Source organism: Brienomyrus brachyistius, chromosome 11 (assembly GCF_023856365.1).
Source record: "Brienomyrus brachyistius isolate T26 chromosome 11, BBRACH_0.4, whole genome shotgun sequence".
Lineage (NCBI taxonomy): Eukaryota > Metazoa > Chordata > Actinopteri > Osteoglossiformes > Mormyridae > Brienomyrus > Brienomyrus brachyistius.
This window is the reverse complement of record NC_064543.1, coordinates 27,605,562-27,631,262: the sequence shown is the minus strand read 5'-3', so window position 1 is coordinate 27,631,262 and position 25,701 is coordinate 27,605,562. Positions and strand designations below refer to the sequence as shown.

At 39.9% G+C, this 25,701-nt stretch overlaps 2 protein-coding genes across 9 annotated transcripts; one reads left to right on the top strand and one right to left on the bottom strand.

Moving 5' to 3' along the window:
* The first annotated feature begins 1,887 nt into the window (after positions 1-1,887).
* LOC125751420 (proline-rich protein 33-like) lies at positions 1,888-9,240 on the top strand. 4 transcript variants are annotated; one of them, XM_049030186.1, is made up of 3 exons: positions 1,889-2,126; positions 4,381-4,977; positions 6,835-9,240. In XM_049030186.1, the coding sequence occupies exons 2-3, from the start codon at positions 4,390-4,392 to the stop codon at positions 7,591-7,593; spliced, it is 1,347 nt and encodes a 448-aa protein (XP_048886143.1). In that variant the 5' UTR covers positions 1,889-2,126; positions 4,381-4,389; the 3' UTR covers positions 7,594-9,240. The 4 variants fall into 4 exon arrangements, with proteins under 4 accessions (XP_048886142.1, XP_048886141.1, XP_048886143.1 ...); XM_049030185.1 differs by having other exon boundaries at positions 1,888-2,089; positions 4,381-9,240; XM_049030184.1 differs by having other exon boundaries at positions 1,888-2,195; positions 4,381-9,240.
* Positions 3,668-25,449, bottom strand: LOC125751421 (lymphocyte-specific protein 1-like). 5 transcript variants are annotated; one of them, XM_049030190.1, is made up of 13 exons: positions 25,214-25,449; positions 22,073-22,216; positions 19,574-19,952; positions 19,346-19,422; positions 18,184-18,379; positions 14,846-14,887; positions 14,456-14,499; positions 13,056-13,137; positions 12,364-12,504; positions 11,605-11,703; positions 9,866-9,958; positions 9,455-9,563; positions 3,668-3,978 (listed from the first exon to the last, which is right to left on the bottom strand). In XM_049030190.1, the coding sequence occupies exons 1-13, from the start codon at positions 25,267-25,269 to the stop codon at positions 3,953-3,955; spliced, it is 1,488 nt and encodes a 495-aa protein (XP_048886147.1). In that variant the 5' UTR covers positions 25,270-25,449; the 3' UTR covers positions 3,668-3,952. The 5 variants fall into 5 exon arrangements, with proteins under 5 accessions (XP_048886147.1, XP_048886148.1, XP_048886149.1 ...); XM_049030191.1 differs by having other exon boundaries at positions 19,346-19,482; positions 19,751-19,952; XM_049030192.1 differs by having other exon boundaries at positions 19,751-19,952.
* Positions 25,450-25,701: the final 252 nt, after the last annotated feature.

Below are 25,701 nucleotides of genomic sequence, written 5' to 3'. Positions count from 1 at the left end.
ATTGCTAGCAGCTGTGAATGTCTTTAAGTATTAACCTCGGATTGTATTTCTGACTCTCACACTTTCTGATGGGTCAGCACTCATAAGTGTCATTCTTCTTCCATATCAGTCTGAGGCTTATATAGAAGAGGGGAATGGAAAAGGTAGCCAGTGAAGCCCACATTTTTGCATATCGGCTGAGTTTTTTTGCTGTATCAGTGCAAGTTGATACAATGTATAACTAATGGGTGAATATAGGGAATGCACAATGTGTTCCGTTTGGTTTGGCATAGGTTTAAGTTCAAGTTACAAGCATTTTAATGTGAGTGATACATTAAGATTTAATAAACGGGCAGCCGACTGGTTTTCGGCTTTCTTTCTATCCCCAAATAAAACTGTTCTCCAGAAATGTATCTTTTCGACTTTGTCAGAATGCATGCATACAATCACAGAGAAGCATATAAACAGGTGAATTCCTCAGACGAGTGCGAAATACTGTGCTCCTTGATTCCAGGAATGTTTTGAATGTCAAGCTTTGATTTACATAATTGTACATGCAGCAACAACAAGAGCAATAACAATAAACAAGAGTAATAATAATAATAGTAATAATAGTAATAATAGTAATAATAATAATAATAATAATAATGAAAGATCAGGAACCCTAGAAAACATGTCATTCCTCCAGTATCTCTCAGGTGAGATAATATTAGCATTGTGGTACAGTTTTAATAACAGCACATGTTCAGAGGTAGAGGCTGCAATGTGAACATTTATGCTCCTGTTGTCCTGGGTGATGAGGACACCAAGGCTCCAAGAGAGACGTTCTCTGTCTTACCTCAGAAAGGCTGAAAGAAGTGAGCTCCCTCGTGGGGGGATACTGGCTGTAAGGGTTCTGCAAACCACCCAGGGTGATAAAGTGTTTCTGTTATGGTGACACTTGATCTTTAGAGCCCCCTTATTGGTGGAACTTCCATCGGAGGGAAGCTAGTCGGGGGCAGGCAAAGCCCTGGCCCCAGCACTGAATAAGGAAATGGATAGATTATGATGCATGATGGAGGCACATGTTTGGAGAGAAGAAACTGAGAGGATCTGCTGCTAAAATTGTCACAACACCAGGCAAGCAGAATATTACAGCGATCCACATGAGAGTTTCGTAAGGCGGAATATAAGGTGGTATAATGTACTGAACTTGCAAATATAAAAGAAGTGTGTGTGTGGAATAAGAATGGAAGCTAAAGACACAGCCATTCCAAGATTTGTAGCTGTTACGCAAACTAGATATAAAGCTCAATATATTATTAAAGAGAAAAAAATGCTAGCATCAATCAGTCAATTAATAGATACAATATGATATACGGATGTGGAAACAGATGTGTTGACAAAGTGAAGGCGATTGAAACTGCAAAGACAGGCATGTTTAGAAGCTGTACAGTTCTTCACCTGATGTGACCCCCAGTATATGTCCCAGTTTGTCCATGAATCCATCCTTCCATTTTAAAAGACCATTCGTCCATTTGGGGTCAGAGTTGGTCCTTAGTCAATAAAAAGACACACAAGATGGGATCTAACATGAGGCATTCACCATCACATGACTGCACACATTTCACAATAACACATATACACATATACACCAGTATGACAAGCGTTTTCTGACTTTAAGACAATTTCGTATTTCAAAAACAGCACTTTGTCTTCAACAGGTATTGTGTGGATGGTTAGCTAGGGCACTCGGCTTTCCTGCTTACGCCACAGCTGTTTGAATAACCAAGGCACGGTGAAGAAAGCCTTTCTGAAATGCTATCAGATCCATATTACAGTCCCTATAGATTACCTTTAGGCATAAATGTGGCCCGCTAGTCTCCAGCAGAGGGCACTAGCCTGAAAAGAAAACACACTTGGACGCAGTGACTACAGAGACACATTACCAAAGGTCCATGCAAACAGCCACTAGCTTGCTGACAGTCCTGTGCCAATGTCAAAGTGGAAAATGTTTTGAGGAAAGTCTCAGAATTTATTTTTGGAGAGGCATGGAGACGGTGCTTTCCATCTGAGGTGGGGTGTAGGGGACCGAATGAGCTTCCCGGCCGGACACTAACGGGATTTTCAGGCAAGCAGCCGGAAGCTCCTGGGCAGCACTCACACAGGTAAACCATTATTTGCATGCTCTCCAGCCTTCTGTCTGCACAGGCTTCCGCTGACTTGCACTCACCCAGGTAAATAATTATTTGCATTTTCTCCAACCTTCCGTTTGCATAGGCTTCCGCTGACATGCAATTTAAAGCGCCAAGCTCTGAAAACATGACACTGGGTTTTCATAACTGTAATGCTGCACTAGCAATATTATTTACAACAAATGCTTCACGGACCACTAGCTATGTCAATGTGCAATAAGTGCAATAAGAATATTCCAGATTCCAGATGAGTCATATGTTTCCTTCAGCCTTCGGAACTGTAAGATAATCAGGCTATTTGCATGCTTTTAACCAAAACGCTTTTCTCTCCTTCCTTTGGAATCCAGAGTAACCTGTTAATAATATGTACATGTCAATTACTTGGTAAGTTCTAAAAAAGAAAAATAAAATCTTCTTTAGCTGCAATTTTAACAGCTTATGCATAAAATTCATTTTCTCAGGCTAGAATCAACCTTACATTAGTATATGTGGGTAAACTATTATTAACCCTTCCTCTTTTAAACTTCAAGTTTGGGTGCGACCCAAATGTCTAACCTACTGGCCTTAAAAGGTTGACCCCTTCTCACATATCAGGCTCAGCATGTATTGGTGTACAGGTTGCCATGTAAATCATTCTGTATGGTGGGTCTACATGTATATTTTTTGGGAGTTAAAGAAAAATTTGAAATGATAATATTATGAGCATGTAGGGGAAATAACGTCAACTTTTTAGCCTGAAAACCTCAATAAAGTATTTTGTTATACGTTTGATATGCAATTAAATCGAAATCGAGGGAGACCTTTGATCTGTATTATTGATAAACAATTAAAATAAAAGATCAGCAATAATAGCAGAGAAGCAACATGGAGGTCAGGAACAGGGGACTCTATGATGGTGCGGTTTCTCACTGAGAGCGATCCTAGGACCTAGATTTTCTAAAATGATGGGTTTCTCCAGATTATCTTTATTTTAAAAAACTGTAATTTAACAAATGGGCTGAGCAAGTACAACATAAAACTGGCATCAGTGCTTCAAGAGAAACATTTGGTGTAACTGTATATTTTGTATATGTGGTTCAAGGTAAGCATGCAGCTCACCTGCAGAGGGAGCTATTGAGCAGGCTGAGAAAAACTCCAGAATCCAACGTCAGATTTGGACAGAGCTGGTAAATACTATAGGTATCTGCCTAGGGCCTTAGTCAGTTTCACTTCTCCACAGATGGGGGGAGACAGCGGTGATGCTAGCTTAGGATGCCACAGGGGGTAAGAGTGGCACTGGTTTTAGATGCTGTTAAATTAGCCACCCCTCTCACGTTCCACGGGGCCACAGTAAAAGGGGGTCCTGGCTTTGTGGAAGCATTCCAGCAGAGGCAGCAAACATAACTATAAATCCATGTATCTGAATCATGGTAATTGAGGCATCTATGTCACCTACACCAATGTACGATAATTTGATAAAAAAAATAGACCACAAAACAGAATTAAATAGAATGAATGAAGCAGATCGAGACAAATTTTGAGTCAAAAGTGTTTTAATATAAAAATGAGCATAACTGTAACATCGTTTACATGCATATATATGTATGTATTTTTGTAGCCAGCAGCAACTATGAAAATGACAATGAAATTGGAAACGAGGCAAATAGGCTGCAATAAAAATGTTTTAATGAGAAAAAAATATTTTGTTTTGTTGAGAGATTTACAGGATATTGTTGGCAGTAACAGGGATGTTGGTAATTCCCATGTAGAATGTTTAAATGAACTCAATGAGGCTCAGTAACGTTGACATTGAAGAGCTCTCAGGAGTGTTCGGGGCATGTTCCACCTGAAATGCGATGCAAACACAGGAGTGTCAGCAGTGATGCAATCTCAGGTTATAACAAACATAGACTCCCTTTCTTACACTCATCCTTCCATCCATTGACAGCCTTCCAGTAACCATTTAGGGTCACAGCTAATGTATGACTCGACCAACAATCCTAATTTAATACTGTAATCATTTATAATTTGCTAGCGACAGTAGTAGCGCTTGAAATTGGATACATAAATCCTGACAAGTATATTTCTGGCACAGTTTTAAATCAGCTTTTCCATTTGCAGAAACAGAAAACACTATGTTATATGCACAGCAGGTACGACATTATATGACGGACCAGCTATATTAAATAATAAAATAATGGGTATCCTCACTGTGTAGATCTGAGTCAGTATGTGTTTCCTGTTTCAGGAGACTGAAATGCTGACATCTTTCAATGGGAGCCATGGGCTCTCTCAGCACTACCGTCCACCACTCCTGCCTAAACCCGGCAAGGACAATGCCAAGCTCCAGAAGCTCCTCAAGAAAACCGCCAAGAAAAAGTCTTCCCATCAGGCCTTGCAGACGCCTGTCCCTTTTCGCTCCAGCCTCTCTCCTGTAAGCGAAGCCAGTGCTGACCTGGAGCACAGTGACCACTCAACTCCTCCAGGAACTCCAGATCCTCTCTATGGCATCAACGTAAACCCCAGATTTTCAGTGAAACCTGTTCATCAGCATTCACCATCTCCTTACCCATACATGCAAAGTGCAAAGTATGACAAGACAACAGTTCTTTGCCCAAAGCAGCACATATCCTTAGATTATACCTTTCACCAGCAGGTGGCCCCACTGCACAACTTCACTTTATTGTTGCAAGCTGAGTCTTCAGCTCACTCAAACTCAGCCCTTCCAACAGCTTCCAGCTTGCAAACTTCAATCCAAGCAGAAGAAAATACATTTGTTCAACCCACTACCACCCCAATAATTCAAGTAGCTTCAGTTCCAAAAGTACCCGCTTCTACAAATATGGTAAGTCAAATAGCGTCACCTCCGGTTCAATCCTTATCACAAACTCTTCCCCTAATTCTAACTCATACACAGCTTGTACCATTAGCCCCAAATTCAGTTCAATATACTAAGCCTTTACTCTCCACTCAGGAAGTGGAGAATAATGTTCAAAAAGTACCTCTATCTGTTAAATATCCTACTACCCATACCTTTGAAGATCAAAGCGAAAGCACAGCTTTCAATGGGCTACCACCAGCTAAGGCCCCAAGCTGCACAAAACCAATATCTGACATGAAAGGAGGAACAACATCAACCTCTGAATTTCTGTCAACAAGAGCTCTTTCAGAGCAGCCAAAAACTCCAATGTATTTCCTTGCTCAGAGAAAGTCACCCAGTTATGAAGTCTCAAGAGCAAGTCATTTTTCATATTCAACCTCTTCAGCATCATTTGTCAATAAAGAATCCAGTTTTGAAATATACACATCCGGCACTAACAAAACAAATGAAAATGAACCTGGAAATCCTTTATCATCAACATCAATAGAATGCACATCTGAATATTCAACATATACAGCAAGAAAGAAAGTTAATAACATGTATGATAATATGGGTTCAGTTCATTCTAATTCCTTGGAAAGACCTTATAATGGAACATTAACTACAAAAAATTCTGTAAATGGGGTTTCACCTTTTACAGTGTCTTTCAACACAACTTCCAAGACTCATATCCCAATAATACCTAAACTGCAAACTAAACTTGGAGATCAAACACCAGTAAACACTGCTAATAATAATGCAAATAATTTTACAACTCATACTACATATCAAGATGGCCAGAATGGAACTGACCCATGTAATACTATTACTGATATATGTGGATTTGAAAATGCGAATACTCTTATTCACACATATAATCCTACAATACCTTCCTTGGGAAATAAAAAGTCACCAGCACATGAGACCCCAAAACCCAAGTCCAAATCAAAATATTATGGTTTAAGTCCAGCTGACTATGTTGCTTATGGTGGAATTCGAAGCAGTTCCCCCACTTACAGCATTTCTAAACCTATGGCATCTGAGGTGCCCAAATTGTGTGACACACCATGTTCTCAGAGCCCTGCTTGTGAGATCCCACAAGTGCCCTCACCTGCAACACTGAACTCTACTGTGTCATCCAATGAAAAGCAAACAAAATCAGTAACAACTCCAAATGAAGATCCCACTGAATCTCCAAATCCAACAGGGACACTTCCCATGCCCCACAGCCAAACAAGTGTTGTGGTCGAATCTACCTCTTCTGAAGCTGTAAAAAGAATGTTATCCAAATCTCAGAAGGGATTGACACAGGATGCAGGACTACCTGAAGGACAAAGTCTCGAGGAAGGAAAAAATGCAAAAATACCATTTTATAGAGCACAAAATGTTGAGATGGTTACTTCAGAGGCTATGGAATACAGGCCAGTAGGTACAAACAAACACCAGACAAACACATCAGGTTTTGAAATTCCAAAACATAAAACTTCTTCTGAAATACAAAAACAGTGCAATTTTGTTATGGAAAGACAACTAGCTAACGTACCAATTTCAGAAACACAAATAGCTAATAAAGCCAAACATTTAATACAGACACTTAGCAACAAAATGCAAACACTTAAGGCAGGTGGAAACAGTATGGCAGCTAAGATTTCTAAAGTGAAAGTCTTTACTCAAGGTTTAGATGAAGCTGGGATGGAATCAAATCAAACTCAAACTGAGCCAAGCATTGTACAACACACAGAAAACTCCAAGGAGTCTCATAGGCCTGAAGTATCCCTTGTAATTTCTTCAAGTGTCAAAGAATCTGTGCCCAGTGCTCAAATTAATGCTTGTCTCTCTCAGGATCCTGCAAATTCAATGACCTCCTTGAGCTTGGGTCAACCTTCAAGTCAACCAATAATTGGACATGGAGAAGCCAGTAAATCTGTGAGCACTGGAGCAGTTCATAATCAAGAAACCTCACAAGAGACAGCAGGACCTGAGGCATCAAACAGACAATCGACTGCACAGAAGAAAGAGTCAAGCACCTCCGCTTCCAAACAAGAAACTCAAACAATAGAGCCCCAAAAACCAAAGGGTCTGAAATCGAAACTCAGTGGTTGGACACGTCTTAAGAAGCATATGATAGTGGAACCAGAAGAGCCCAAATTTCCTGAGCCACTTGAGGAGTCCAAAGTACAAGCACCGAACAGCAAACCAGAGAAGTCTCAAGAAATGTCCACAGAAGTCTGCGAGCATTCTGGGACTCAGGGAAGTGGCCCCAGGGCCCTAAAAATGTGGGATGCCATCCTTTTCCAAATGTTCTCTACCAAAGAGAACATCATGAAACATATCAATGAGAAAAAAAGCAAGACAGAGAAAAAAGACGCGGCAAATGACAACCAAAAACCATCCTTATCATTTGCGCATCGCCTTCCACTCCTCTTATACAGTCCACGGTTTGATGCCAGAAAGCTGAAGGAAGCTGCTTCAAGGCCATTAACAAAAATTGCCACGGTGTTTGAGAGGGGACTTTTGAATCGTAAAACTCAAGAGGAAGAACCAAAGGACTTCAATAGAGTTGCAAAAGGGTTTGCACATTTAAAAACCACAGACATCTGATTTTTATCACAATTACATTTATATTTTTAAAATAAACCAGAATGATGAAGCAAGAAATATTTCATAAAAATGTTTTGTCCTTCATATTTTAAATCTGAATTGCAATTTGCCTTACAAAAAGTTTTAACACTCAAAACCACAAAAAAGGGACATTTCTTTGTTATAGCTACAAAATTCTTTGTTATGGCTACAAATGAAGGTATTTTCTAATTGATTGATCATAACCTTATGGTATCGAAGGGAAGTTATTGGAAAATCAACTTCTGGCATTACACGAAGAAAATTACCCTGGTACATGAGATCATCTTGGTTAAATGTTGGATGGGGTCAAGAAAAAATATATATATGTGTGTTTGTGTGTATATATATAATTTTTTTATGTACACACTGAAATGTTTATTGTGTTTTAAGATGGACCAGAATAGAAAGAATATATCAAGACAAAAACTTATAAAAGTAAAAACTTAGAAGTATAGCATTGTGTTAAATTCCAGGAGTCATTTTCCTTTTCTTGTATTATACAATTCATACTAAATTAAAAAAATAAATAGATGGTGCTTATGCATAATAATGATATTCATACTATTATATAAAGTAATAAAGGGAATGTCTATGTATTCATGCTTTAATGTCATGCAGTCACACATATGGATGTGGGAAGACAGTGTCTTCAGTGATGCTCCAGAACATTTTAGACAGGACTCATTCACCAGGCTCATTAGCATTCCATGAATGAGGAGAAGGAAGCAACAGTGAAAGGCCAAGGTGGGATTTCAGTACGAGGTGTCAGAAAAAGGACAAAGGGGGTGGTGAGTGGGGCAGGAAGTGAGGGTCAAAGGAAGGTCTGAGGTTCAATACTTTGTGATGTGCTTGCTGGGTCTAGTGAAGTATGAATAAAGAATGATATGGTGAAAACATCAACATGGTTGATTAGTTGTTAATTGCTGCTTAGTTACTTTTCTTCTAGAATGTGATATCAATAATACAGGGTCTTTATGGAATGTCAGAAGTCCGTCACTCTGCAGAAGCCAAACTACAGAACACAGATGCAGTCAGATGTGAAATTCAAGGCACTAGAATGATGCCATGAATTAACACTACTGTAGGTTTGCGTCCTGGCTGTCCTCAAATGGGAAGCCCAGCCTGTAAGAATGCTGTGCACTACATTGTTTTGAATGCAAATATCCCTGAGTGAGTGGAGATGCTTGTTTCCAACATTCTTCAGTGTTGATATATGACACTATCCAGAGATTCTGCTTTATCGAGTTTCTGTATGCATGTTTTTTGTATATTAATTTTTGGATGTTCTCTGTCTATTGCATTTTAATTACTTGTTAGAAAATAGTATGGCCATTTGGGATAATGCCAAAACATTGCTAGTGAGAGGTGTATGAACTTGAAGTCTCTGTCACGAGCTCAGCTGATTTTTCTGTCACTTGCTGTAGATAATGTGAAAATCTTCATGTTGTTGTATCAAGTTCAGAGTCTACAAAACCTTCCAAACAAAAATTCTATTGTTACTGCAGCAAAAGATTCCTGACTTTGATTGGTGCAAAATCTTTAAATAAATTAAATTGTATAAAATAACTTGACAGATAAATGTCTGTCATCTGAAAAATATTTCTATAATAAAGAAGTATCCTGTTCCGTTGTGTTTTTTTCCCCGAAATTTCTGTACTGTGAGTAAACAGGACTTTGAAATGTAAAATATCGTGGTGTTTAACCTAATCAGCAGAGACAGGGCTCACATTAACAAAAGAACCTTCTTTCTAAGAACGTGCTTCCAAATGAGAACTGAAATATAGTTCAAGACCAGTTTCTACCATCTGATTGAGTTAATGTCCAGTTCCGGATGCCTTACTTGATTGTTCATTCGTGCAGGCATTGCAATGGTCATCACTGACAGGAACTTTCTCATACTTTCCATGGCCTGTCACAACAAACTTGTATCTCTTGGTAGAGCAGGGACCCTAAAAAGTAAAGAAATTCATAAATAAATAGCACATCATTTAATGCAAAACTTCCCCAAATAGTCTCTGAACCAAATATTTTGAATGCATTATCTAACATAATTAGACTAAAAATATTCCTAAGTAACTACATTATTTTTAAGACATGGTTATCTATAGTAAGTCGCTCCAAGTAAAACGGGAACACGTCTTCCAACTGTGCAGTACTCCCAGCTGGACTCTAGGTGGAGCTGTTTACCAGCATCATCCTTAGGCTGTTTCAGACTGGCTATGAAAATGCCATCTGATATTCCTTACTATACCTTTCCACCCAGTCCAGGCTTCCCAAAGCAGGAAGTGTCCCCTAGAGTCTCCCATAGGTTCTTTTTGTGCAACACTTCACCATATTTCACTTCCTTAGAAAGAACCAAAAAGTGGTTGTCAAACTGGTATTCATGTGACACAGCAAAAATAAAATAACATCTTACACTTAAAGAACAGACCATGATGTAAAGCTTTATGATACTTTATGCCATACGTTAGCAGTATTAGTAAATACCACTAGCATTTGTTATTATTTGCCATTTATATATTTACAGTAAATTGTGACAATGAAAAGCCTCCGGGTACTCCGGTTTCCCCCCACAGTCCAAAAACATGCTGAGGCTAATTGGACTTGTTAAATTGCCCGTAGGAGTGCATGTGTGAGTGAATGGTGTGTGAGTGTGCCCTGCGATGGGCTGGTCCCCCATCCTGGGTTGTTCCCTGCCTCGTGCCCATTGCTTCTGGGATAGGCTCCGGTCCCCCCGCGACCCAGTAGGATAAGCGGTTTGGAAAATGGATGGATGTGACATTGAAAGCAGCAAAAGGACAGATGTTACAGTAGTTTTGAAGATACTATTTGAAAGTATTTATTTTCGCTTTTATTCACATTGGTCTGTTTTTATAAACCACCTTAAATCATCTCCCACTATATTTTTTTCATACTACATAAATGAATGTAACAAATACGTTCAACATCTTTGCTCTCATATCAAAGTAGGGCTGGCACATATCACATATCAAGTGCTCACCTCTTTACAAATTGGAAAAAGCTAATTATCTACAGTTGGTGACATCCTTTTCCAGGGAAGAGTGCTATGTCATATTGTGGTGTCCCCAACACTGAAAAGGCCCTCTATTAAAGGCATTACAGGGCCTTTTTATTATGCATCACACCTATATGTTTTCATTGTCACACCTGCTCTTCACATGCATTTTTAATCTAGCTACATCAATGCATCCATCCATCCATCCATCCATTTTCCAAACCGCTTATCCTATTGGGTCGCGGGGGGTCCGGAGCCTATCCCGGAATCAATGGGCACGAGGCAGGGAACAACCCAGGATGGGGGGCCAGCCCATCGCAGGGCACACTCACACACCATTCACTCACACATGCACACCTACGGGCAATTCAGCAACTCCAATTAGCCTCAGCATGTTTTTGGACTGTGGGGGGGAAACCGGAGTACCCGGAGGAAACCCCACGACGACACGGGGAGAACATGCAAACTCCGCACACATGTGACCCAGGCGGAGACTCGAACCCGGGTCCCAGAGGTGTGAGGCGACAGTGCTAACCACTGCACCACCATGCCGCCCCTACATCAATGCAGCAAATTTTAAATAAAATTTCAATTCACTTCGTATACTCAGAAAAATACAAATTTCGAAATGTCAAAATTCTGTTTAAGCAGCTGATCGATTATTTTGGCACTTCTGTAATCCTGCTTTCCACAGACTACCAGAACAATAAGCTGTACTAAAAAGTATCTGAGAAACTAAGTGTAAAAACAGTGTGATCAAACCACTAAAGACAGTAAACAGGACACTATCACCTTGAAGAAAGGAGGGTAGGATGAGCAGCAGATGTAGGAGGAAATAAGAAGAAAAGTACTGTAGGGGCAGACTGACACGGCCGGAGGAAATGGATTTGTACACTTTGCACAGGAGTTTCCATTGATTTCATAATTAACTGTATATGGACACGTATGATAGCATGTTAACTGATGTGACCTACAGCTGGCTTTGGAGAGGAAATTCTGGAGCCGTCATCCAGGTTACCCTTTACCCACTGGGTGATCAAGTCCGTCACGCCCACCTTCAGAACCTCGGCATCCTGAAAACACAGATGGCAGCGATTAGGGGAGGCACAGGGATATGTGCACCGTCCCTGCGCTCTCTGCCCCAGCTGGCCTCCCACTCTCGCTGACTCACTCGCTTGCTCAATCTCCGGGACTGAACGCTCGCTCAGCAGGCTGGAGTGACTGCAGGAATGTGAGGAGGACTCACATAAAACCGTCTGTGTGTCCTGTGATTGCACTGCATCCCAACCCAGGTGCTCCCCTACCTACTGCCCAGCCATGTTACCTCAAAACATGGCACATTCTAATAATAAATCATATTTGTGGGACTGAAATGGTTACTTACATAAACCCCTCAGATATGTAGGCCATTATTTACTAAATGGATGCTGGAAAAGGATCAGAGAAGCAATTTCTTCAGCTATTGGGGCGTAATTAGAAATAATGAACAGAACATTGCAAATAAAGCACTGTCCTGTTTTGCCTCCTCCAAGTCCTTGAAATAACAAACACAAAGATGCTTTAGCGTGCTGCTTCACCAGCTTTTAAGGAAAATATTCCCTTGCATATAATTTTGGGACAGAAGGAGATTCAACATTTGAGTTTTCTGAGGAGTCAAACTTATAATGCATAATCAGTACAGGACATTAAATTGACATTTAGTGATGTTTCTCGACGGCAGGTTCTACGCCTGCCTTGGATGGGGAGCCTTTGGTGAAGCTTTGGTTCCAGGCATCTCCAGCCTCAAATAAGTTCTTCTTGGTGGCCACAGGCTCTGGGGGGGCGGTCATGTCTGTCGGTGCCTGTTTGGCTGCCCTCGCCTCCTTTAAGGAGCTCTACAGTCCCAGGAAAAAAACAAAGCAATTTTGTTTTTGCTGACATTATGTGTGGAGTATAAAACCAAAGGCATGACTGTCTTTCACAACCATAGAACATTTCATACATTCACTCCAGCAATAATGGAGAGTTAGTGAGATTTATCCACATTCAATGAATAGACTGATTTTCCCATTAACTACAATCATTTACATTTACAGATAACAGACCTTGGTATTCTACTGCTGCTGCAAATAGTCTGCCAAGGGCTGATATTTATTCAGACTGAATTTTTATTTCAAATTTAAAATAAGTAGAAATAACTCAGGTGAAAACTATTTTCAAAGACTAATACTGTCATGTCCACTGTTACTTTGTTGAGATTAAGAGGAAGACCATGGCTGTCGCCACCATTAAATCTGAGGGGGACGTGCCCCCTTTACATTTCATAATTATTTGTTTGGACCCCCCCCCCCACATTTAACATAAAATATTAGTTTTATGCCATGGTGTCCCCCCCCTCCACATTCAAAATGCTTCTGACGCCCCTGAGGAACACTAAGAGGATTACCTCAATGGCATGAGTATACTGCTCCACTTTGTCATCGATTTTTGAGATGAAGCCAGGGTTCTGTATCTTCTTAAAGCTACTACTGTTTTAAAACAAAGCTGGACTATCAGATCCTGTGAACTTCAACAATAGAATGAGTGTGCAAGAACTCAAACACATAAGCTTTTCCCCAAGGGAAGAATCTGTTCTTCTCATGGTTAATGTAACACATTCAAAGACTGCTCAGCATTCTTCATCTCAAATGAGCTGCGATGTCAGGCTCTGTTATCACTGACAGTGATAAAGGGTATTAGTCATTAAGATATGCAAACAATCATTCTGACTTTCAATGATTTTCTTCCACAGAACTGTACGTCAATCACATGACTGTGTGACCCGGTAAAAGCATATTCAAATGAAAAAACATTTGCAAAAGCTGACTTTAAAATTAAGGGCAGCACTTTACAATAAGGCGGTAGTAATTTATTAGAAACAGAATAGAAAACTGTCAACTTGTTTATAATTGTTTATTAATAATTTACAAAATGTTACAACCAAATTAATAACCTGATAATAAACCATTCATAAACACTTTATAAGGGTAGCCTTATTGTAAAGTGGTACCAAATTCAGTAAAGTTTTGTTGAAAAATACTTACTTTGTTAATAAAACAAATGCATTCAGAGGTTACATCACCTCAAGGACACAGTACAGTACTTTGAAATTCAGTGGTAGATGGAAGAACTTTTTTAAGGGATTTAAGAGCATTTAAGAATAAGACATTTAAGACATATCATTTATGTATTATTTAAAGATCACTGATATGAAAGGTACAATGTCACAATGAAACTAAGGAGCACAGAAGAAATAGCACCATATTTTCAGATCTGTTATCTCTTGGTGTTTATTTGCCCCCTATTCACTGCTAAAAACCAGAAGATACCTTTTCCTCATGGAGCTTCTACTTACTGGAACAGTGCAATCCTGTAACCTTATTAGCAATAAATAATAACAAAATAGTGCAGACTAGACAGAGTACTGCTGGAATTAAGATAATTACTGAAAATGCCTGAGTTTCAGTGGGCCAAATGCTCTCATGTTACCCCCCAACCCCCTGAACTACCCGGACAATTTTCATTGGTTCCCTTATGATTCTCGCATTGATTCTCGCAGCCCTTTGTGCTGGCTTTTAGAGCCGTTAATGGAATAGCACCTATCCCATTTACGCACCTATCCCTCGACTAACTCAGCTAACCACTGACCTTCTCTGTCCTCATCTGCTAGCTGATCTCTTGTGTATCCTGGATGCTCTTGGTTTTATATAGCATCTGCTAAATAAATGTGTAACTCGTACAAACTGGTAGCCTCACAAATTACATTTCATAAAAAATGTAACACTGATCTCGTTCAGTCAAGCTCACCTTTTCTTTAAGCATCTATTCAGTGATGCTGTCCTCTCTGTAATCTATAAAAGAGAATGAGAACTGAATGTCATTGAGCAGTCTTAATATGTTTATTATAATTAAATAATGTTTATATATAATATATTATATAATAATGATAATAATAATAACAGTACTTTGCTAAGGAGAGGCTACATATACTCCATGCAGTGCAATACATTTAAAAATTAACCTGCATTTTAAACTGAATTACCTCTTATGGCCTGTTATTGAAAAGCACTAATTATGGGATAAAGCAATCTAAAGTAATTCAGAGGGAGGACACCAAGGAATACAACATATGTACTGAATACAAGGGATTTGACTCCCCAGGCAGTACATTTAAGTTGGGATAACATGGGACTTTACCGAGCATGAGGGCTCCTCTATCACTCTTCCATCAATGTCATTCTGAAATCATGCAGAGTAGTAACATTAACAACAACATGGACGGCAAAGTGCTGTATGACCGGCACTGCATTATTTATCACCTTACAGTATTGTGAAAAGGTCTCATGCTGCCAAAGAAATTTATGCTTGAAGCTATTTATCTGGGCAGGACATCTGCTCAGAAAAACACAGTTCAGTATTGGAATATATGCAAATAAATAATAGGATAACAATCAGTAACAACAAGAGTGAGTGTGTTAAATTTCACTATTAGCTCAGGTAATTAATTCAATTAACTAGTTAATTAAATTCATGAGGTATTCATTACTCAGTGGCTGAGCAAACACCAACATAACATAAGTATTCTTTTGTTTGACAGCCTCATGTGAAGTTTAGCATATTAATGCATAAATTGGATTTTTCTTTAATCTTCATTATATTGTCTTAGCTCATTGGTAAGATTAACAATTTAATTTAAGCTGAAAGAGCAGAAAATGCACCATAAAAATGAAGCAAAAAAAGAAAACACTGAAGAATTTTAAAACGTATAGAGAGCCAGAGTGAAAGAGACAATGTATGAATATGCATGTGAGAGTCAGAAAACATTCAGATGGGACTCTTAGAGCTCAGGTACTCTATCTCTGCTAGCAGTACTGAGTAGGGCTGCACGATTAATCGAATTTTAATCACGATCACGATTTTGTCTGCGACAATTAAATTAAGACGATTGTCGTTAATATTAACATTTGAATAGCGGACTCTGCTACATATCAAATTAAGCACGCAACCCAAAATCAGCCAACTACCAAGGGACGAACGAAAGCATAGACTGTATGAGCGGCAACCTCACATTGTGCCCTTGAGATGTAAAGTGGGCTATCCCACAAAAACAAAGTTTTGAGAAAATGAGCTCCAAAGTTGAACTTTTTTCAACAAAAAAAAATCAGTGTGCCTATACCCTACAATTGATATACATCATAGGTAGCACAGAGGTATGACTTACATAATAACAACTTATCCAATTGAAAACATTCAATAAAAAGGGGGTAGGGGTCAAAAATGTGGGATAGCCCACTTTACCTCTCAAGGGCACAATTGTGGCAGAGTGAGACGTACTGTAATGTCGGGAGCAGAATGTCATATGTTTTTGTGCTTATTAATTTAAGTATTTCCAACGATTAATCTTAATCCCACAGCAGTGATAAAATAAAAGCCTTGCTTTAACATAAGTACTAAAAGAATAGATCGCTTTAATCGCTATTACAGTTGTGCATGGGCACGCGGTCTAATTTATAATGTTTATTCATTCGTTTTGTATTTGTCCGAATAACAAAGCAAAGGAATGATAAGCCGCTTCAGTTGAAAACGACATTTTACTTCTCATTTCAAGTAAAATGCAGGGTTGGCAACTTTGGTCAGCTGCATGGAGTGAGATTTTCTGTTATCTGTTCTGCACATACATTTACATATATGTAAGTCTCATTACCTTGTAAATAGTCTGTAGGGTTTGCAAACTGCCAAAACTAAGTTCAGAATGGAATATAGATTTACCGTTAGATTTCTTGCGTGAGAGTCTGAAAGAATTTGCAACCCTATCTGTTGAATTGATTTGTATAGAAAATAACAGTATACAGAAACTTCGACTAACATGAAATCACTAATAAAAGACTTCTATTTATTCAACATTTTATAAAATGCATACTACGTTTAAAAATTTCCAGCTTTACGGACAGAACAGCCACTCTGTTATGAACATTACGCCTTTTTGAGTGTTGTTAGCTGCTGTTATTAACACTAATAACACATAAACAAATAAATAAACAATAAACAAAAGGGCTGCATACAATGAAGTAGTTCTTGCTTGTTCATTGGCGTGGGAGAAGGCGGTTCTAGTGTTATTTGGGGGTAATCAACGTTACCTGCAAGATCGCTATTTTTCTTTTTGCTGCAATTGTTTTCATTATTACTTTATTTAACTTGACACACCACATCTTTAAATCCTCATCCTTGCATTAGAATATAGACCAGTTAATATTGATGGTATCTCATGCTGCGTCGTATGTTTTAAAATTACTACGCACTAAATAATTAACTGAAGCTCGACATAAAAAAATTAAATCGCAAATCAAATCGTAATCGCAATGTCTGTCAGATAAATCGCGATTAGATATTTTCCCCAAATCGTACAGCCCTAGTACTGAGCACTCTGTGATTCCCTGTCTCCTCCTGCAAACAGACTAACGGTCGCTGGACTCTTCCCTCTGTAAGCTGCTGCAGGTAACCGTGAAATGGACTCATTTACCTGAGAGGGGACACTCATGTGGGTGCATGCACATTAGTGATGGGAATTCCGGCTCTTTTAAGAGAGCCGGCTCTTATGGTTCGGTTCACTTAAAAGAGCCGGCTCTTTCGGCTCCCAAGTGGCTCTTCAGATTTTTTTTTGGTGCTTAAATGAATTTATTACCAGAAATAATGTAAAATTATTAGTGAAATGAATTACTATGGTTGGAAATCACATGCAATCATCATCAATTGTGTTCTGATTGCACAAACTGTCTCATAGAGCTCTAGGTTGTAGGTCTAGGTGGTTGTGGTGCTGTACTGGATGACGGTGTAGACATTGACAAATTGGCACTTTCAACAGCTGCAGTACACAAACTGTCACTTTCATTAGTAGCAGGTTCACTTGCTTGTCTTTTTTCTTCCCACTGCACTGATGGATGTACAGTTCTCATGTGCCAATGCAGGTTATTTGTAGAGCCTGTTCGATATGAGATTTTAACCTTGCAAGCTCTACACTCTGCCTTTGTATTATCAATGCAATTGAAATGTATCCAAATTTTACTCTGTTTCCTGCAGTCACTCATTTTGTCGCGCGCGTCTCCTTCCTTCCTGTTTCTCTCTCTGTGCGTGCGATTGCTGTATTTGTCTATGGGTGCGTTCGACTACATTTGCAACGCTGGCTTAAAGCAGTGCATTCTGGTCCCAACGCAATGCATCATGGTTAGATTTTTTTTGTCCGACTTCAGCCGGCGCTGCAAAACGTCACCATCCGTGACTTAAAACCCAAGTCGAATGCACCCTGTAGCACCGCCCCTCCCAGTCCTGCTCAGAGCAGACGCGCATCGTGTGGTTGACCAATCCTTGCGGTTGGAAAAAAAAATAGAGAAATAAAAAAACCGGCTCTGACTCCGGCTCACAGGCAGGAGCCGGCTCCGAGAACCCTTTCCTTCGCGACCGACACATCACTAATGCACATGCCTGCCTGTGTTTGCAGGTGGGTATGTTTGCGTGTTCACATGTGCCTCGACCCATACCCCCATTTGAATGAGCCACTGATGCTCCTCTTCCTCCTCCCTCATTCTCAGCCCCTCTAGCTTGGTCTCGATCGGCTGCTGCTCCTCCCTCTCCCGCTCCCTCTCTTGCAGGCTGTGTTGGATCTGCTCCAGTTTGTACCCAGTTTCCTGGAAGGTGTCCATCCTTGTTCTCCCCTCCTGGTTCAGGCTTATGCCCCTGGCAGAGATGCACACAAAGGGCAGGTTGGCACAATTGGACAGCACATCTACCTCATAAGGAGTAGGAACATCACACAACTTGATTAACTTCCATCACATCTATCTTTCAGTCACTTATCCTGAACAGGGTCACAAGGGGCCTGGAGCCTATGGCAGGCAGCACAGAAGGAGGGAAGGCGCTGAACAGACCGCTCATTCACACACTGTGGGCAATCTGGGGACATCAATTAGCCTGCTTGTCTTTTGGCCGTGAAATGAAAGTGGAGTACATATAGGAATAAGGAAACCCTACAAACAGAACTGAAATCCCCGATAGTAAGGTGTGAGACTGCAGCACTAATCACCGGGTCACCTGAGCTAAAAGTCAGTGATTTGTAAAATTATTAATGACAGTTGACAATACTGTGCTATGAACTGTCAGGATTGTATGGTAGCCTGTGATGGATTGCTGCCCCATCCTGGGTTATGCCCTGCCTTGCGGATTTCTGCGACCCAGAATAGTACAAGTGTGAACAGAAAATGGATGGCTGGATTGATGGATGTTTGCAAGTGTCAAAATGTATGCTAGCTTAGCCATTCCGAAGCATCTCAGGTCACTCCAATATTTGTAGTTTCCCATTAATTTCAGAATCTTCAGTGTATTGGAATGTTTGATAATAAATCAATGTTTCTACTGGAAACTGATGTGACCTACATCTGTATTTGTTGAAATCTACCAATAAGACAGATAGCTGTTTGTTTGTATGTATATCAATGCTGTATAATGATTTTCTGAGCAAATATAGAATAATACCTTAAAACATAATTTGCTTTGGTAACCTAAGACTTTCACAAACTGCATGTGCTTATACAAAATAAGCATTTTTATTGCCAAGAGCACTAACTAACGTCAATAGTAAGCCTACATATCTTAGAATTAATGGTATTTTAACTAAATGAAATATAGATTTTTGATACACATTACCTCAGCGTTCTTTTCACTTTAGCTGCCTGCGATGTCACTTCCTGGTCATGGGTACCTTTGTCCGTCTGCCCTCCTTCCTGTTGCAGATAGATTTTGGATATGTATGACATTTTCATGTCTGTCTGGTTTCCTTTAACCTAAACAAGGGACATACAATGCAGTGTTTCAGTTCCTTCACAGTAATTTACTGTTTATTAAATACGAAAAGACCTTCATTCTTCTGGGTACCTTTTCCCTCTGCTCAGCTCTTGGATCCTTCTCTCCTGTCATGCCTGGCTCTATGTCTTCATTTCTGTGTCCGTCCTGCACTTTTTCCTTGCGGTTGTTCATCCTCTCCTCCCTCTTCAGTATCTCCGGGCCATACCTCCTCCTTGACATGCTGCCTTTACTCACTTGTTGCTCTACCTGTTCCACTGTTGGGGTTTCAGTGCCGCTCTTCTGCTCAATGAGTGAGCCACCTTGCCTACTGTCTGTTCCTCCTTCCTTGGCCATAACATGCTCCTCCAGGTCCCGCCGCCTGCTTTTCTCCATCTTCTGGGTCCAGTCACCAAAGCCCTCATCCTCATCCTGAGAGGATGGACAGCTGGGCTTGAAGACATTCTCATGCCTGACAACAGGCAAACAGAAAGCATCACAAGTGAGACCCAGCTTTGGATCCCGTTTTGGAAACCTGTTGGGAATAACTGGTCAACTGCAATTGAACAACAAGCACATTTGTTTTATAAAGCTCTTTGGGGAACATTTAATAAAACTGCAGTTGCTGACAAACTTTAAAATGAGGCTGAAAAGAGAAAGTTGACAAGTAACACATCAGTCTTTGAAAGACATTTGCAGCACAAAATAATTTCCATAGCAATGTGGCACCAATATACATATAACTTCAAAACTGAGATTAAAAAAGTGCTGGTTAGAACTCAGAATGGGCCAATCAGTATAGACTGGGAAGCTAAGAGCCAATGAAACAGAGCCTGCAATAATAGGGGTGCAAAAAGGCCACAGTGGGGAGCTAACAAAGTCAGCTATGTGGCACAAAGACTCAACTCAGCTGTAATCTCATATGAGGCAGGATCAGGATGCGGTTTCTAAAAACAATTCTGCAATATAGCAAAGCATGCATCCATTGCCACTGATACTCAGGGAATAAAAGAACCCTGATAAAAAGTCACAAACACACATAATTTAAAGCCCTAAAACTTTATTAATACATACCTGAAATACATCCATGTGTCCTAAAAGTGTTATACCTGAGTTTTTCAAGCACAAACAGACTTGTGGGTGGCACAGTGGCACAGTGGTTAATGCTGTTGCCTCCTGGGTTCGAGGCTGTGTGGCTTTGGAGTTTGCATGTTTCCTTCAGCTTTACCCCCCACAGTCCAAAAACATACTAAGGTAAACTGGAGTGCGTGTGTGTGCGCAGCTGTCCATATGGAGAGATGTGTTCCATTTAGAGCTCTTTAACAAATTTACACATGCAGAGTCACTGGAAATAAATTGTGAAAACTACTGAAGTAAGGCCAAAGGCTTATATACCAAAATATTTTCCTCTGAGGAACATATGGGTGTAATTCCTTTGAAAGAAACCCAGCCCGTCTCTTTCAAAATACAAAAAAATGTCTGACTGAACAGAATAGCTGAAAGTAAAAATGTGTAAACCTCACATGTCATGTTTCAGAAGGGCTTTAAATTGAACATATATGCCAAAACATAAATTAGAATCTGTTTATTTGAGGAATATAAAGGTATTATTTAGGGCTGGGAATCCACCCTGACCTCACAATGCAATATCTATTCAGAAGTGCCCAGTTGAATTCCATTTCGACTCTATTCATTCTATGTTTAAGACACATTCACTAATGTGCGATCAAGCCAGATTGTGTAAAAATGCATAGCACTATGGCAAGCCGGTTTATCTTTAATTCATTTCTAGAGGAAATCACAACTTCAATTCTGACTAGTTAAAATGCAAATACTTGATATCAGAAATTCAGCTGTAACTAGTCATGATCCAAATGCTTGATATTGGAAATTCTATTTTAGTTAGTGAAATTCAAAATGTGTTTCTCATTCATTTCAATGGGAGTTGGAATTTGAACTAATTAAAATGCCAACTTACGATATCAGGTATATATGCGATATCAGATATAATTCAACTGTAACTAGTTATAATTCAATTGTAACTAGATAAAATGTCAATTTCCGGTATCAGATCAGATCAATATAGATCAATTAAAACTGAATTATAACTAGTTACTGAATTCCTGATAGCTGAAATACAATTTTCAACTAGCTCATCCTCTATGTGTAGTCTCCCACCATATTGCTAAGTAATCAATTAAGAATTTTGAATTGATGCTTTTTAATAACCAAGTTTAATTATTATTCACAATTGTAATTATTACAGGTCTAACAACGTTATTTCAGGAGCAGATAACAAGAAAAATCCTAAAGGCCAATTCCCTGCAGGAAGATGGTCATTGGCAGCGTCCATTAATGAACTAATTTTCAGCCCAGTCCTCAAGGACCCCAGACAGTCCAGGTTTTTGCTCCCTCCCAGCTCCCTGCCAGACACTCCACATTTTTACCGGGAGCTGGGAAGGAGCAAAAATGTGGATTTTCAGGGAGTCTCTGAGGACCGGATTTAGAAACACTGTGTTAATAGATAAAGAAACGTTTTTTTCTGAGGGGTGCTCATCCACCCCCCCACCCCCAGAAGCCACTGCAACTTACAAGATGTCATCATGAGGCGCGTTTCTCTCTGGGAAAGACTCTCCGCAGTCCAGCTCCTGCTGGGTAGTGCTCAGCTTCCTGGCCTGACGCCGCCTCTCCCGCTCAATCTCCTCAGCATCCTCGATGCTGCGCTGAGCTGTCAGTCTGTCAAAGAAACAGAGCAAAGCAGCTGACCGAGGAATGCCTTTGTCAGCTAATGGTATCGTGGAGCACTGATGCAAATAATCCCACATGATAATGTGCGCTACGACCCATTGTTTTATGTATGTCACAATCGGTGCTGGTGATGTGTAATATTGCAGTAGAAACGTTAAACTGGGATATAACAGTTACATAGTAACACATTGTCTTTTCATATCAGATTGAAGGTAAACAGTTTGCATTTTTTCAAAAGGCCATGCCTTATGTGTGGTTCTCGGCAGTAAAAGCCATTTTGAGCTCCGTGTAATTCTCGTACCACAGTCTCAACCAAAATTTTCTATACCGCAGTAAGAGATAAAGGAATCTAAAACATGTAGCTTAAAGAGACAGATTTACTGAGAGCTCCCCAGTTTTGCTGTCTTCAGTTACGAACATCTGGTCCATAAATAGCCTCAAAATCACGCACTGCTGTGAGAATCAATTATTTTATTGTTTTTCTTTTTTCATCTGAAGCTCGGTTCCTCTGTATTTTGATACTAAAGTAGGTCATGATTGTGGCTGTGAAAAGAAGAGGAAAATTAAATAAAGGAAAACAAACAAGCCAGGAAGCAGCTGGAAGGATGTTGAAATTATACCTTGTCGGTTTCAGAAAGTGCACAATGGACGTTTGAGGGTCCAGGCTAAAGTGGACATGCACTTCCTGGTGGCCTGCTAACCTGACTTTCCCATTGGCTGACAGGAAGTAAGGATGAGATGGTTTTCTGCGGGAAATGTCACTATTTCCTGAAAAGGAAGTGGCCCAACACCAGACTCTGGGGAATCTAAGACAATTATTTTGATACGGACGTTCTAGAAATCGAATGATTGATACAGTATGTATAATATTTTTAACATCTTCATTTGGAATTTTCATACATTTCGGTATTAATGTGACTTCAGCTTGTTAACTTTGGCTTTTGTTTTACACTAACAGCTTCAGCATAGGAAATCAGTCCATGTTAAAACCGTACTAATACTGCAAATATTATAAATCATTGACACAGATGGGTAGGTATCACATATGCTAGTTTGCCAGTTTGTAGAATTCTGTGTCATTTCACATCTGCCCCTTGTTTCATATCCCGGTTTTGCAGAAGGCAGAACTGCTGTTGACACAAAACATTCTTAATGCCAAGCTAAAATTTAGACAGAATCTTAGAAAAAACTAAATATTTCCTTATACAGTACATTTATAATAGAATAGCACTGAACCTTTCATAAAAATTGAACATTGTAAATGAATTTAGTGGACAACAACAAGTTGTAGCAATGAAAACATTCATTCTTGCAGACACTAATAAATTGCAGAAATTAAAACAGAACGCAATTCCAGGCAAGGGAATGGGGGGCCGTTTACTTTAGCTACTCCCAAAGATTAACACCGTGAGGGGTGAGCGGGGGTCAGTAACAGGAGAGTATCCAGCCCTCACTACTTTAACAGGGATGCTGGACACATTCCCCAGCCCCTTATCAGCTGCCTTTCACTGAGCACCGGAGCTCAAACTGAGCATAAGCCGTGTTATTCTCTCAGCCCATGTAGATTACGTATATCCTCAGAAACTGTGATAATTACATTTCTTGGGCCTTTTTCCTAACAAAGGGGGCAAATTATTGCCCATATCCAATTTATTTGTACATTTCAGAGTGCATAATCTTGTGTGAATAAAACTGGAAATTGTGTAAAAGGTGTAATAAGTGAAGAAATGTGAAGTGTGAGTTTAAAAGTAAAAATTAATTTAAAAAAATAAGTGTTTTTTCATGCCAGGAGCACAGACTCATTACTGAAGCTCCGCTGTAACAATCCTGGAATGTTTGCTGAGAGTGATGTCATCTAGTCCACCCCCGTCTCTGTTTCTTTGCTGGGTTATAAAGTTTTCCAGAAGGACTTAAAGTCGTCCAGAGGATGCATTGCATCACCAAATTTCAGCCATTTAAAAAGCGCATGAGATGGAAAAAATATTAGGTTTTTTCTTCCAAACCTATTATCTGCTATGCAAATTTGAACCTTTACCAAGTCCCATCACAACATCAAAGGCAGTGATGTTAAACACAGCAGAGCTGCCCTAATTAATGGAATTCCAGTGAATGAAAACTGTGTCAGTGTCTGACAGCACAAACAAAGGGTCAGTGAGGCTGGCTGGCAGCATGGCTGTTCCGTACTGCTACGCAGGCATCTGGGCTGGCTCTGCAGTTGCAGATCCTGAGGGGATTTCTGTGCTAAAACACTCTGTTCACTGCAGCAGTTTCCTTTCTGTGCAGAAATAAAACTGATCACAGGAAATATCTAAGTTCTGCCCAATTCTTGTGTAGACTATTATATATGAACTTAAAAATCTTATTTTTGTTTGCTGTTCACATTCATCTTAATATTACAATAATTCCTCGTGAATCTGTGATGCTCTGTAATAGTCGTTTAATCGCAGTCCTTCGAGAGAACCCAGTGTAATTAACTGAAAGTTTTTGGAGAAACTCCACTGAAAAAGTTATGAGTGACTGTTCTGTTCAGTGGCTGCGACTGCTGTCATAATTAGGGAGCACGATGATTAAGCTAATAGTGGGTATAGCTCCTGGTGTCGTTCAGCCTGGGCCATCCTTCACTGAGGTCAGCGGTCTAACACCCACACTTCAGTTATGAATCTTAAGGGGAACATCTTAGATCCAACACAAGAGCAACATGCTAATACATATGCTATATAATCTGCAGTATTTTTCAACATTTTCTACAGAGAAAAACCTTTTGCAAATGGTGCATCGCTGTTTACATATCAGTCCACAATAAACCCCACATATCTGTACTTTAAAGCAGTACACTTCTCCTGTGTCCTAACTGGGCTCATAGAATCACCATTCGAATGCTGAATACTAAAACAATCAACAGGTAAAAGAGACTAAAAAGTATATCACTTCATCGGTTTACATACTTAATATTTAAGCTTTAAATTCTTTTCATTCTGCTCTTACCTTAGCAAGTTTTGCAAACCTTGCTTGCTGATCTCTCTTCTTTCACCTCTTAACATGTCTTTAATCCCTTGTGCCTTTGCTAAAAAGTGTTACCCCACCAAACTTGATCAAACTGTAGAGTTGCTCTTCCTGTGCGAGTCCTACACAGCAGATTTCCAGAATGATCCGAGAGTGTGCTGCATATGTCCCACTGATCTGACTGTGCCTTATGAAAACGTCAGGAGCGCTGGCTCTTCCCAGCTAGGCTGGCTTTAGGCATTGCCTGGCCCCGCCTACCTACTGCATGTGGTTCTCATTCAGGGCTTTGAAACCCTGTTCTTCACATCTCCCTCCCCAGTTCTAGGAGACTGCAAGGTCATGTGAATCTCTCCACTGAAAGTGCAAGATGTACAGTATGCGCCCTCACCAATCCTCATTTCCCAGCATGCACTTATAGCTGATTCGAAGGAAAAATGCTTTGGACCGATTTGAAACTCACCCAGTTTTGC

What these genes read in the sequence shown, in the direction of transcription:
- LOC125751420 (XM_049030185.1), top strand. Translation starts at nt 4,390, where the DNA reads ATGCTGACATCTTTCAATGGGAGCCATGGGCTCTCTCAGCACTACCGT.
- LOC125751421 (XM_049030187.1), bottom strand. Translation starts at nt 25,269, where the DNA reads ATGTTAAGAGGTGAAAGAAGAGAGATCAGCAAGCAAGGTTTGCAAAAC. An exon ending in AATAGATGCTTAAAGAAAAG is followed by an intron (nt 13,138 to 14,455) that starts GTGAGCTTGACT and finishes GTTTTAAAACAG; the next exon opens with TAGTAGCTTTAAGAAGATAC. An exon ending in AGCCTGGACTGGGTGGAAAG is followed by an intron (nt 9,564 to 9,865) that starts GTATAGTAAGGA and finishes TTTACTTTTTAG; the next exon opens with GGTCCCTGCTCTACCAAGAG.